General features: G+C 48.4%; 1 protein-coding gene across 2 annotated transcripts in view; it reads left to right on the top strand.

Moving 5' to 3' along the window:
* The window catches only part of LOC129118038 (uncharacterized), a 61,141-nt gene extending 49,712 nt beyond the window's left edge, over positions 1–11,429 (top strand). For both annotated transcript variants that reach the window (XM_054629194.2, XM_054629193.2), the window contains one exon: positions 9,021–11,429. In XM_054629194.2, the coding sequence (XP_054485169.2) occupies positions 9,021–9,149 (129 nt within the window). In that variant the 3' untranslated portion in view covers positions 9,150–11,429. The remainder of the gene's footprint in view (positions 1–9,020) is intronic.
* Positions 11,430–12,014: the final 585 nt, after the last annotated feature.

Below are 12,014 nucleotides of genomic sequence, written 5' to 3'. Positions count from 1 at the left end.
CTTGCCTCCCTGGCCAGTCACAGCCTTGCATTACTTTATGGTCAGAAACCCCTCATGGAGATTTTGATGTTCCAGTTTCCCCTGTGGTGTCTTGGCTCCAGTTGATGGGCATGCCTCAGCTGAGCAGGATGTAGAAGGCCCTCTGCTAAGTGGGAGCATGAATATCCCTTTGGGTATCCTACACTCCTCCCAACCCAACCACTGAACTGCCTGCTGGAAATGATAGTTGGTCCTGGAGAACACCAGCCCTTGTTCTGGATAATTCCTGACAAAAGACTTTGTCCAGCGTTTCCTCAGTTTGGGGAAGGGTTCTGTGTAGCCAGGGGGGGAATGCCTCTGTCTGTTAAAAACTCCAAATATCTGATTTTTACTGGATTTCATGGCAAAGGCTAACCAGCCTTTAGCCTGCCCACAGCAGGTAGAAGTGGGACTGTCATGTCTCTCTTCTGTTTCTGTAAGGATAAGAACTTTTATTGCTTCCTGCTTTTCATAAATTCCTGCCATGTATGTCCTCACACCTGTTGAATTATGTAAGTGCCCACAGAACAGACTTTGTGGAATAACCAATACTCTAATCCACACAGCACCATGAAAGAGCAAGTGGAAGGTGAGTGAGGAGGCTGACTTCCTATTTTCAGCACTGTTCCTGCTTTGTGGTCTGATGTGGGTTGTAGGTCTGGTTTAAGGATACGGGGAGGTGAGGAGTGGTAGAAACAAGGTGCAGCCCAATTGCTTCTGGGATAGCCTTGTGTGTCAATGCTGGCTATGGCTAGTGGCACTGTGGTTCAAGGGAGTGGAAAGTGGCAAGGTGTGTTTCACAGAGAAAGGGGGTCAGATTTAATGACTTCTAGGTCATATCTGGGTGATGGAGCAGAGAGAGATGTAGGGGTTGGCACAGGGTCACAGAGAGCCACTGTTCTCTGTCAGAGCTTCAAGTCCAAGATGGCTGATTAGGCACGTCTGCTCACTGTGTCCAGGCCCACTGCAGTTCTGCTACCTTTTTGTTCGTGTGGCTGTGGGAACCTGGTACCCATTGCCTCTCCCAGTCCCTGGAGTCCTCTTTTCCCACACACCTCTCCCAGAATACTCCCACTTTCCTGTGCTTGGCTTCCACAGCTGGGGTGGTTTGTCCAGAGGCAAGCGCACCATGTCAGCATGTGTTCGCAGCCTGCTCATGCCAGGCTAATTAATCCTCACTTTGCAGGTTTAATTTGGGTACCCTTCAAGTTAAGAGCAGCTCTGTGCCAGCCTTCCTGGCCAGAGGGAATCTGCTTGCCCTGGCCTCATGCAAACTGGAAGCTGCACACGCCCAGGCGCGCACCACGTGCCGGCTCTGTGGGAAGCACGGTACCTGGGCTTCCTGGCCCCGAGGGAGGAGGACTCTGAGGCAGCTGCTGTGATCCCTCTGAGACCAGGGTGTTCCTGCTGCACAGCAAGGGCTGGAACGGGGAGGGTGGAGAGGAAGGAGAGGGTGAGGTAGTGTCACTTGTGTATAGACCCAGACTAAGGACTCTACTCAGATGCATTTGGAGATTTAGGGCCAGATTGTGCCATGTCTGTGTTTGTTTGGAGCTACTCTTGTGCTTGTCTCTTCTGCTCAGGCACATGCAGACCCTGTAGTACTTGCAGGACCTGCTGCAGGTATGCAGGAAGCACAGGCGACTTCTTATCAGAAGGAAAAAAAGTGGGTGCAAGATATGGCTCACTAGTAGGGAAATATGGGTTCATTCACTTGGTCCTAAGAGATTTGTCTTCAGAGCATGATCTTTACTGGGACCCTGGTGTGGTGAGTTCCCCAGCTTGGCGAGGGAGCACCGACAGACTGCCCCTCTGAATGACCCATCTGTCCCTTTTCTTTGTGCAGCCTCTTTCCTTCAGGTTGTCAGGCAGGCAAAATCAAAGCTTGTAGTCAGCTTTGTCAAAGACCTATCTAAAGATGTGTGAGAGAGGAGAAGAAAGGCTTATCATGCTTGTGCCAGCAAGGACCCAGAGCTGAAACTGGCTATTTCTGCTTTTGGGCAAGTGACCAACAAGCATCTGCTAGGCCCTTTGAAGTACCTTCCAAAAAGGTTCAGTGCTGGCTGTCTGGTGGCACCTCTGTAAGTCTGGTAGTTGCCACCTCACAACTCTGCACACACATTTGCAAATGTTTGATTTTTTTTTTAATTTTTTTTTTAAACCTTTCTAAGAGGAACAGTGATGTGTTTGTAAACCATTGAACTGCTCTTTGCAATGTGGTGGTATGGAAAGAAAAAGGTGTTAGGCAGCCTTATGTTGGTGATGGCAGACAGGTCTTTCAGTCTTTTGGGGGGGGGGGCAATGAAAATCATAAGAAAACAGTGCCCACTGCAAAGTTTTGAGTTCCTTGTCAGAACAACATTTGGAGATGATATTTTTTTTTTCTTGGAAGAGAAAAGAAAAGGGTAGTCATAAAGTGAAGTTCTGGCATGGTCTATTTTTTTACTATTCCTTGAAATAAAATTCTCTATGAACCTGGGAGTGTAGGACAGACTTTCAGGAGGAAAGGAGTTTGCCTGTGAAAATTTCCTCCTTGAGCTGCTCCGTGTCTGTGACTGGAATAAATTGTTAGAGGCCCTATCGGAGTTAATGAATAAGCAGTTAAATGTGAATTGTTGCTCCACTGGAGGAGCTGGTCCTGCTTGCCAGCGACTATTTCTTGAAAACTGCCTGAAGCAAGACTGTAATTGAAAAGAAATCGCCTCTCATCAGAAGGTTGAAACACCTAAAAGTTAATTAATTCATCCTGGCTGTAGTGTACTGTTGTGGCTTAACCCCATGAGGAAGTTGCTAACTTGCTACCCCCGTGGGTTGGGGGAGAGAATTGGTAGGGTAAATGTGAGATGGCTTGTGGGGTGAGATAAAGATGATTTAATAGAGAAAACAAAAACTGCAAGCGAGCAAAGCAAAACAAGGAATTCATTCAATGCTTCCCATGGGCAGGCAGGTGTTCAGCCATATCCAGGAAAGCAGGACTGCATCATGGCTACTTGGGAAGCCAAAACACCAGCTTAATGCCATCATATGGTATGGAAAAATCCTTTGTCCAGTTTGAGTCAGATGTCCTGGCTGTTTCCTTCCCAGCTTCTCATGCCCTTCCAAACCTTCTTGCTGTCAGGGCACAAGAAGCTGAGAAGTCCTTAACTTAGTATAAACACTGCTTGACAGACTGATATTTTTAGTTATTGCTGTCACCATTATTCTCATCCTAAATCTAAGTCACAGGATACACCAGCTACTAGGCAGAAAATTAATTTTATCCCAGCAGAAACCAGGACATGTATTATGCATTGAAGAAACTGAGGCAGAGATGTTGGGAAGTAGCCTGGGCAGAACAGTGTTTGGAATTACAGATGTAACTAGAAGCAGGCATGTGTGTCACCTTCCCTTGCTCACAGCGGATGGCTTCATACATCAAAGTTGAAGAGTGAAGAAGTTTATTTTCTAACACTTAGCAGGGGTGAGAGGAAGAAGCACAAAGTGGAGTTAAATCAGTGTACCTGTAAATATTCCTCTGTGAAGTCTGACAGCCTTTACTCTTTCTGTGCCCTGCCTGAATATTGGTGCTACCTCTGGCTCTGCCCATTCCTGGGCAAGGCAGCTGTCTCACAGACAGGCAGCATCCCAGGCAGGCATCTGGCCTTGCCAAAGCTGTTGTGGGGATTTATTCCTTTCCACACAGGGTGGTGGTGGAAATCGGATGTGCCTTTACAGCTTGCAATTACATGGTGCTTTTCATCCCAAAGGACTTTGAACAAGTGAGTCTGCAGATTGCAAAGGGATCATTCACCCACCACTGGAAGGCAGCATCCTTTAAATGGAGCTCAGCAGCACTTCCCAGCCACTGGGGCCCAAGAGTAGGAAAGAAGGAACTCCAATGCTGGATTGGCCTTGAGTAGGGACAGGTTGGCAGAGTGCACAAGCTGATCTGGGTTGAATCCCACCTGGATACTGGGGCTCTTATGAAAGAGGACCAAAGAGTCCTTTTAATGTTCCATCTTCCCTAGCATGCCACTCTCTTCAAAGACATTGTTGTGTTGAGCATTTCCCTGCTCCTGTGAGGGTTCTATTTCCACAGCTGAAAGCTTACTTGGACCTGTTCTCACTTTGGCTTTGTCCAGAGAGGAGAGAACCATGATTCCATAGAATCATGAGGCCAAAATCATATTACTGTCTGCATTTGAGATATTTTCCCACACTTCATAAAAGTAAGTGACCTGTTTCTAGGAGGAATGTGGCTTCATATTAATAAATTTAGCTTTGCATGTTTGTCTTCTTCCTCTATACTCTTTCCTTGCCGAAGTGTACAGTTATGTTACAGGTGGGTTTATGGAACATTTGTGCATTTGTCTGTTTTCTGAGAGCTGCTAATATGATTGAAATCAGCATTTCTTCTGTGATGTTTAATCTTACTGGCCTTCTTTGAGGCACCTCCCTCCACTCACTATATTTAGGTGTACTTCTTTGTTAATACACTTCAGATATGTTTCAAACCTGGTTGTTTATTTGCCCCCCTGTATTTAAAGGTGATAATGTGTTGGTGAGAACAGTACATGTTGGCAGGACTGTACGTGTAGGCTCACGTACATGGGTGAAGAGGCATCCTTGACCAAGGTGGTTTGTGCATAGTCGCTTGAAACATGTCTAAGATGAGTTTACTTCCCTTAATAGCTCATCTAACCCGAATCAGGTATGCAGTGGGGCAGTGTGGGTATGTCCAGGTGCTGGAACTACCTTGTGTTCTGAGCAGCTGATGAGCCAGTGATGAGCTGTGGTGCCTTAGACCATCCCCCGGATGCTGTGAAGTTCTGGCTCTGCATGGCTTGAATTACTTTACAAACAGGCAAGGTTTGTATGAGTAGAACAGTCCTCCTTGTGATTTCTGAGTCAGGAGTCTGTGTGTGCCCAGAGGGATGTGCACAAGTGACCAGGGAAGTGCCTGTGTACTGGGGAGAACCTGAGGCAGGTGAGTATGTGCGAGTGAGCACGTGTGTTTGACAGAGTATATGTGTGAGCCTGTGTGCTCTCCTGTGGCAGCCGTGTGAGTCTGACTCGGGCCATTCTCCAGCTGTGTAAATAGATTGCTTAGCAAATTGAGGGCTCTGGTTAATGATTTCCATGAGCACAGGGCCCATATTAGGCTCCGTTCTGTGAGCGGTACCCAGCTGTCCGAATGCCATTAGAGTGAACACATGATCCTTTAATGTCAAGTGCGTATTGTTTGTGCTCTGAGGAGCCTCTGCAGGAGCTGGCCTGGGGTTGCTCACCAGGGGCTGTCAGGCAGGTTTATGGCAAGCTCCCTGGGGACCTGCTGCAGCGGCAACAACTCTGGTCACCCTTCCCTAGTCAAAGCTAAGCCCCAGGCATGGTGTTCCCAAGGAGAAGGGCAGGCTGGCTAGGACGCTTGCCCAGACTACAGGGAGGCAGCTGGCCCAAGCCACAGGGTGGCAGGAACATGTTCCCCTCTCTGGCAGCTGGCTCTATCTGTTTTTGTTCTGAAAATACATCTACAGAGCTTTGCCTTGTGCTACTCATCAGGACCAGACCACCACATGCTGTGATCCCAAATGGTGTCTTGAACTAAGCCAGATCAGGCCTGGTCATCCCTAGAGCTGGATATGAACTCCAATCTAAAAATGCTCGTCTGCAAGAAGAGAGTTGAGGGATTTGGAGGTTTCTTACCTCCAGCAAGGTCAGTACCAGAGGTGCTGCCCTGTCAGTCAGGGAGCAGGTGCACGAGGATCCTGTGTGGCTCAGGGTTATAAAGGAGTTCAGATTGATCAGGATGTTTCTATGGATGAGGGAGTCAGGTTACTGCCTCTCCTGTTACTGCCTGCAGCTGGGCACAGCCTGTTCTCACTTAGCCCTCGTCTGCAGTTGTTGAAAGCCAGTGGTCATCTTGTGGCTGCTTGAGAGGTGCCAGGATGAAGAGGCAGGATTGGGTGCATTTTGAGTCTCACTTGCAGCTGCATGATTGCCCATCAATCTCAGCATCCTCCTGCATCTTCCTACATCCCTGACCTTCAGCCTCACCTGTTCTGTGCCCATTGTCCTGGCAGTGCTCTGGGAAGGCTCTCTGCCCCACACATTGGCCCCAGAAGAAGACCCAGAAAGAAACCACAGCACAGCTTTCCACCCAAAGCCTGGTGGGTTTTGTAGATTACTTTTGTCTGTCCTTTGGAGCCATCTTTCCCCGGCCTCTTCATCTGCTGTCTGCCAAAAATGAACGGATTCAGCTGCCTTCCCTAATCCTGTCTGGCATTTCAAAATGGAGGGGACTGCCAGGTTCTTTGTTCCTATTCCCTCTTGGCACTGGCAGGGGACCTTCTCTGCTCTGGAGAAGGACAAATGTGCTGATTTATTCTGCCCCTTGGCTTTGAATAGGGGTTGCTATGTTACCTTCCAGCTCTGAGGCCTGCCAGAGCACACACCATATATAACCCCACAGCAGGTGGCTATTGAGTAAAGGCCCTTAAATCTGCCTCTCTTGTTTCTTATGCTGCTGGCCAAGGTGTCAGGGAGATGTAGCAGGGCATGATTTGCTGGCTGAAACTCTAGGCACAGCTGATGCCAAGCACCATGTTGGCATTTTCCATTCTCGAATGCCCATCTTAATTGCAGAAGAGATACCAGCTAGGCAGGAACATGCTGCCCACACTGGCTTTTAGAGGCCTTTCCTGACATAAAGGCTGCTGCCCAGTGGGGCTGAGCTGTGACCAAGAGCCTTGGAGACAAGAGGCTTCCAGATCCTGCTGCAGTTATTGCAGCTCTCAGGGCCTGGCTTGGACACTTCCTAAGCTCACTCTGATTTTCTGTGTGTTTGGGTGGGACAAACCATCTGAGCAGATTTTTGGGGGTATTTGTGTGTTGCTGCCTTGTCATGACAAGTTAAAGGCAGAGGAGAGGTGGAAGCATCAAAACGTCACCTTGCCATGCTGTTAGGTGTGTGATAGAGCTGAATCTGAAATGCTAAAATCAACCTCTCTCTTCTGTTAGACAGAATTGGTAAATGTTCCTAAAAAGCCTATTCTTTGAGGAACAGTCCCACAGTGCAGGCTAAGCAAAGGAGACCATAGTTCTAGTTAGGAAAGGCCTAGAAAAGGAACAGGGAGTCACATAACACCAGAGCCCAGTCTGAATCACATAGAATGTTAAGAGTTGGAAGTGACCCTAAAAATAATCCTGTTCTAATCCCACCTGCCATGGGAAGGGACACCTCCCATCAGACCAGGCTGCTCAAGGCCTTATCCACCCTCACCTTGAACACTGCCAGGATTGGGGTATTCACAACCTCTCTGGGCAACCTGTTCCAGTGTCTCATCACCCTTACAGGAAAGAATTTCTTCCTAATGTCTAGACTAAATTTCACCTCTTCCAATTTGTACCCATTACTCCTTATCCTGTCACTACAGTTCTTGAGGAAGAGTCTTTCTCTGGCTTCTGTGGAGCCCCTTTCCAGACACTGGAAGGTTCCTGTGAGGTCTCCATGCTACCTTTTTTCCTCTAGGCTGAACAGCTCCAATGGACTCAGCCTGTCTTCACTGGGGAGGTGCTCCAGTCTTCTTAACAACTTCATGTCTTCCTCTGGACTTGCTCCAACAATTTCATTTCCTTCTTCTTTTGGGGACTCCACAGCTGGATACAGTATTCCAGGTGGGGTCTCACCACCAGCAGGATAAAGGGGGAGAATCCCTTCCTTTGACCTGCTGGCCGTTCTGCTTTTGATGCAGCCCAGGATTCCACTGGCTTTCTGAGCTGAGTGCACAGTGCTGGCTCACCTTGAGTTTTTCGTCAACCACCACCCCCAAGTCTTTTCCTGCAGGGCTGCTCTCAATCACTTCTCTGCCCAACCTGTAGGTTTTTGGGTTTTTTCCTAACGTGTTTGTCATTGGGTTTTTTCCTGACCTCTGTGAAAATAGTGGTAAAGCCCTTCCCAAGAGTGATGGAAGTGCAATGAGAGTAGGGGACGTTTGCATGAGTTTCTGAGCTACTGAACTTTCCACATATTCCTTGGGAATGAATTCTACAGAATCATGATTAAACACTCTCCTGGACCCTGGAGAAGTGAGACCTCCTCTCCCAGCCAGAAAGTATCAGTGAAATAGCTGTCCCACTAGTGCTTCTGCTTGCATAAGGAAAGAAACAAACCAAAGTTCCTGAAAAGTTAAAGGAAAGCTCTTCACATCTAACAGAGTGGAATTACTTCTTTGGCACCATCATTCCTCTGGGATCTACATATTCTAGCACAGCCTGGTGGAGAACAGCATTTCTGTCCTGTCACACATGCAGGACATACATGACTATTTCTGGCCTCCTTACTCTGGACCTGCCCTGAACACTGGGAGCAAAAGGGGAGAGAATGGTCTTTAGTGGCCATGGTAAAACAAGTCTGTAAGGCCTTGGGAGTTGGATCTTTTCTTCCAAGCAATTCTCAGCCATTCCTCATCAAATTGTGGAGTCTGGAACCAAAACCCTGGAGAGTTTTAGCATGCCTGGGACTTTAAGAAAGAGTGGTTTGTAAATCCTTATTGGAGAGCTGTTGAAAAATGGGGCTGAAGAATGTGTTTCCAGAGATAACTTGGTTTGTCTCCATGCTCTAAAAGTGTACCAGATCTTACTTCAAGGCCAAGTGAATTTAGCTTTTCGATGTGATACCTTTTGGTAGTGATGCTTTTCTGACTCTGGTACTCTAAACGCATCATGGATTATCCTGTTTCACTTAGTGGCTACAGGTGCCATGGGCCCTAGTCAGGTGGATCCTAGGGACCTCAGTCCTGGAGGAAGGGAGGTGTGCCTGCTTTTTATCTTGAAGGGTAAGAACAGGGATGGGAGCAAAGTGCTCCCACTGCTTATGTTAGTGCCATTGGCTGCTAGTGCAAGCATCACCATACAGGAGGTGTAATTGTATCAGAGAGGGGGACGACAGAGCACTCAAGGCAGGAATTTCACTCTTTGCAGCTGACATGAGCACTGACTTCATGCCTGTTTTTATTCCTCTGCAGAGCACCAACGGAGGCCGCCCGCCGCCCCACTTTCTGTACGATCCCTCCACTTTTGCCTTCCGTTCCCTCAGCACCTTGAAGCCGCTGAGCCCCATAGCTCCAGTGGAAGAACCGTCATGTGCCTACTGAAGGAGTTTCTCCAAAAAACCTCAGGAACTATCACCCAGTGTCCTGCCTGGCAGGGAGAAGGGGAGGTGGTGATACCCAAGGGGAGGGGTGGGAGAAGAAGGGGCAATGAGACGTCTTTGCAATGCAGCTGCTCCGGCAGGAGGAAGCGAATGGCTTGGCAGCAGTGCCTGTTTGCATACCACTGGTGGAGCTGAGCAGTGGCACAGGGAGTGAGTTTTGTCTCTCAGGGCAAAGCAAACCAGTCAGGTGCACAAACTGCAAGAACTGCCACCAAGGCAGTGTCAAACGTGAGGATGGTGGCGACTGAAGATATCCAGGAGGTGTTCAGGGGTTGGTGTGACCTGCATGGCAGCAGGGTTGAGTGATCAAGCTGTGAAACCAAATCCAGTCAGTTTCCCAAGGATACCTGGGTCTACAGTGCTTTGCTATAGACCTGACACTTCTCCCACTCAGAAATGAGCTCAGGATTGGAGAAAGAGGCTATACAGAGCTGCTTGCAAAACAAGAAGATCCCTCTCTGAGATTGTTATCATTGCATTCACATCAAGCTCTCTCAAGTGGAAAACCTGGGGACAGGGAGGTGTGTGGAGGAGTAACTGGCACATTTAGCTGTGCATTCCAGATGATCTGCTGGCAGTTCAGTGATACTGCCCAAAAAGAGATTGAAATGGGAGAGTGAGACATCCATATGTAGATCTGGGGTTAGAATAAAATTTTAGAATTGGAAGGTCTGTGTTGAGCCACCCAGGAAAATGCAGCAGCCACCTTCAGTCCTCTCAGCATCACCAAAGAGAAGAACTTGGGGGTGACTGTGTGCTCATGGATCTCCTCTCTGCTGAGGCAGTGTGTGTTCTGGGGTATGTCACACTTCTCCATACCATTGTCCCACTAACATGATGGTGGAGGTAACTGGTACCACCAAACTCAAACCAATTTAATGTCTCCAGCAAGCTTTCCACTCCCCTTGTTAAATTCAGGTACACTCCTCTGGTATCAGTGGGACGATATTCCCAGATGAAGCAAGGAGTGGGAAAAAGTTGATTTTGTGGCTGTTGATGGAAGAAGTAGGAGGGGAGTTTGAGTGAAGGTGGGGGACATTTCTCCACAGACAGTTCTGGGGCTGTTGGGACCATGCTAGGCCTTGCTGCCACTGGTGTTTTGCTGGGATCTGTCCTCAGGGCCTGTGTGTGTTTTGTGCTAAAGGCAGGAGTTAACAGGACAAGCTCTTGCCTCTCCTGTTGAGGTAGAGGAACAAGGCCTTTCCTCTTGCTGCACCTAGAGAGTAGGTGGAGAGAGTAACCTCTTGGTGTAGGCACTGCCCGCCATGAGCCTGTACCTGAGTGCAAGGGGAAGCAAGTGGTTTGTCCAGATCAGGAGGAGCAACTGTGAGTAATACAAAATAATTTTTGTTTTTTTAAATCTGCCTCAGTGTAGAGTCTTTGATGCTGCTCTCTGGTTGAGACCTATGCTCAGTCCAGCTGCCAGTAGGAGGCTACCCAGTGAGCTGGTCTGGGCCCTTCAGTGAGACCCCTGGGGAAAGTCCAAGGGCTGTAGGCTTTGGGATTCAGGTGGGGGACCTGAATCCCCCACCCCCCCTCTTCTCCCTAACTGCTGTCATTCAGGCAGGCAGAGCAGCTGGGCAAGGTGGTGAGGGGATGTCTGTCCTGATGCTGTCCCAGCTCTGCCTGCTGTTTGGCTCCAGACTGTGACAGCTGGGCCACCCCCTGCACAAGCACCACCTCCAAGAGGTCACTTGGGTTTACTGGTGAGTGACCTCTGGCAGACCATCGTGGTTCCCTGCAAGTCCCTATTTCCAAGAGAGTGCAGTTCCTCTGCCGATTCCTCCTGCCCCTGTAGAAATTCTGCTTTTCTTCTTTTGATGGCACACCTCAGCTTTTTAACTGCTGCCAGATCAGGCTGCCGAGTGCAGGACAGGAAGGATTGCTCCTTTGGACCAAATCCCTGTGCTCAGGGGATGGGACAGCCATAGCCTGGTACCCATCTAAGAGGCACGTTCCTTGTGCAAATGGCTGGGGTGGCAGCCTCCTGCATGGCCTGCAGCCTCAGGCTTTGCTCAGCAAGAGCTGCCAAGGTGCTGGGGCCCAGAGGTGTGTTCTGCCAGCCAGCAGGTGGGAGCAGGGAACAGGGATGTCCTGCGGATATTGTTGCCTTTTACTACTTTTGTAACTTTTCTGTCTTTTCTTTTTCAATCAGAAGAAAAAATAATAATAATAAAAAAAATTTAAAACCCTACAGTGAAATAAAGTGTAACAGCTGCTATATTCTGTGTGTTTGTGGGTAGGGGTATGGAGGGGGTGGAGTAGAGTGAGCTGTGACACAGTGCAGCCAGTCCCAAGCACTTGACAATGCAAGGAGGCCACATCTGCAAGTGAATGGCTTTGGAAATGAAGAGCTTGTCCAAAATGAATGCTAGGCTCTTTGTATGTGTACCTGCTCCATTTGAGGTATGGTGTATTGTCCCTCACTGGTGCTTTCCTCACCAACACGGTACTTTGGCTTTTGAGGAACTACCCAAATGGTCTTTGGCTTGTAATTTTAACTTCAGGAGGTCTTGCATATCTGTCCTCTGCAGCCATTTTGTTTACAGCCAGAGTACTTTTCCTTCTCTATAATTTAGCTGTAGTTCATCCCTTCCTCTGAATTTTGGTCTAAATCCTCCATCTCGGGTACTTGTAATGTTCATTCCCCACCCCTTGTTATTTACTTGAGCTAATTCCTGTCTCTCCCCCACTCCTGACTCTGTATCTTCACCAGCATCTCACAAGACTATTACCTATGTCCCCTTTTCCAAGGCCTCCTGAGAGATATTAGCATAAATTCCCTTAGCAGTCCTACTTAGATTCA

The sequence above is a fragment of the Agelaius phoeniceus genome, chromosome 3 (assembly GCF_051311805.1).
Source record: "Agelaius phoeniceus isolate bAgePho1 chromosome 3, bAgePho1.hap1, whole genome shotgun sequence".
NCBI classification, from domain to species: domain Eukaryota; kingdom Metazoa; phylum Chordata; class Aves; order Passeriformes; family Icteridae; genus Agelaius; species Agelaius phoeniceus.
This window is presented reverse-complemented; position numbering and strand designations above follow the sequence as displayed.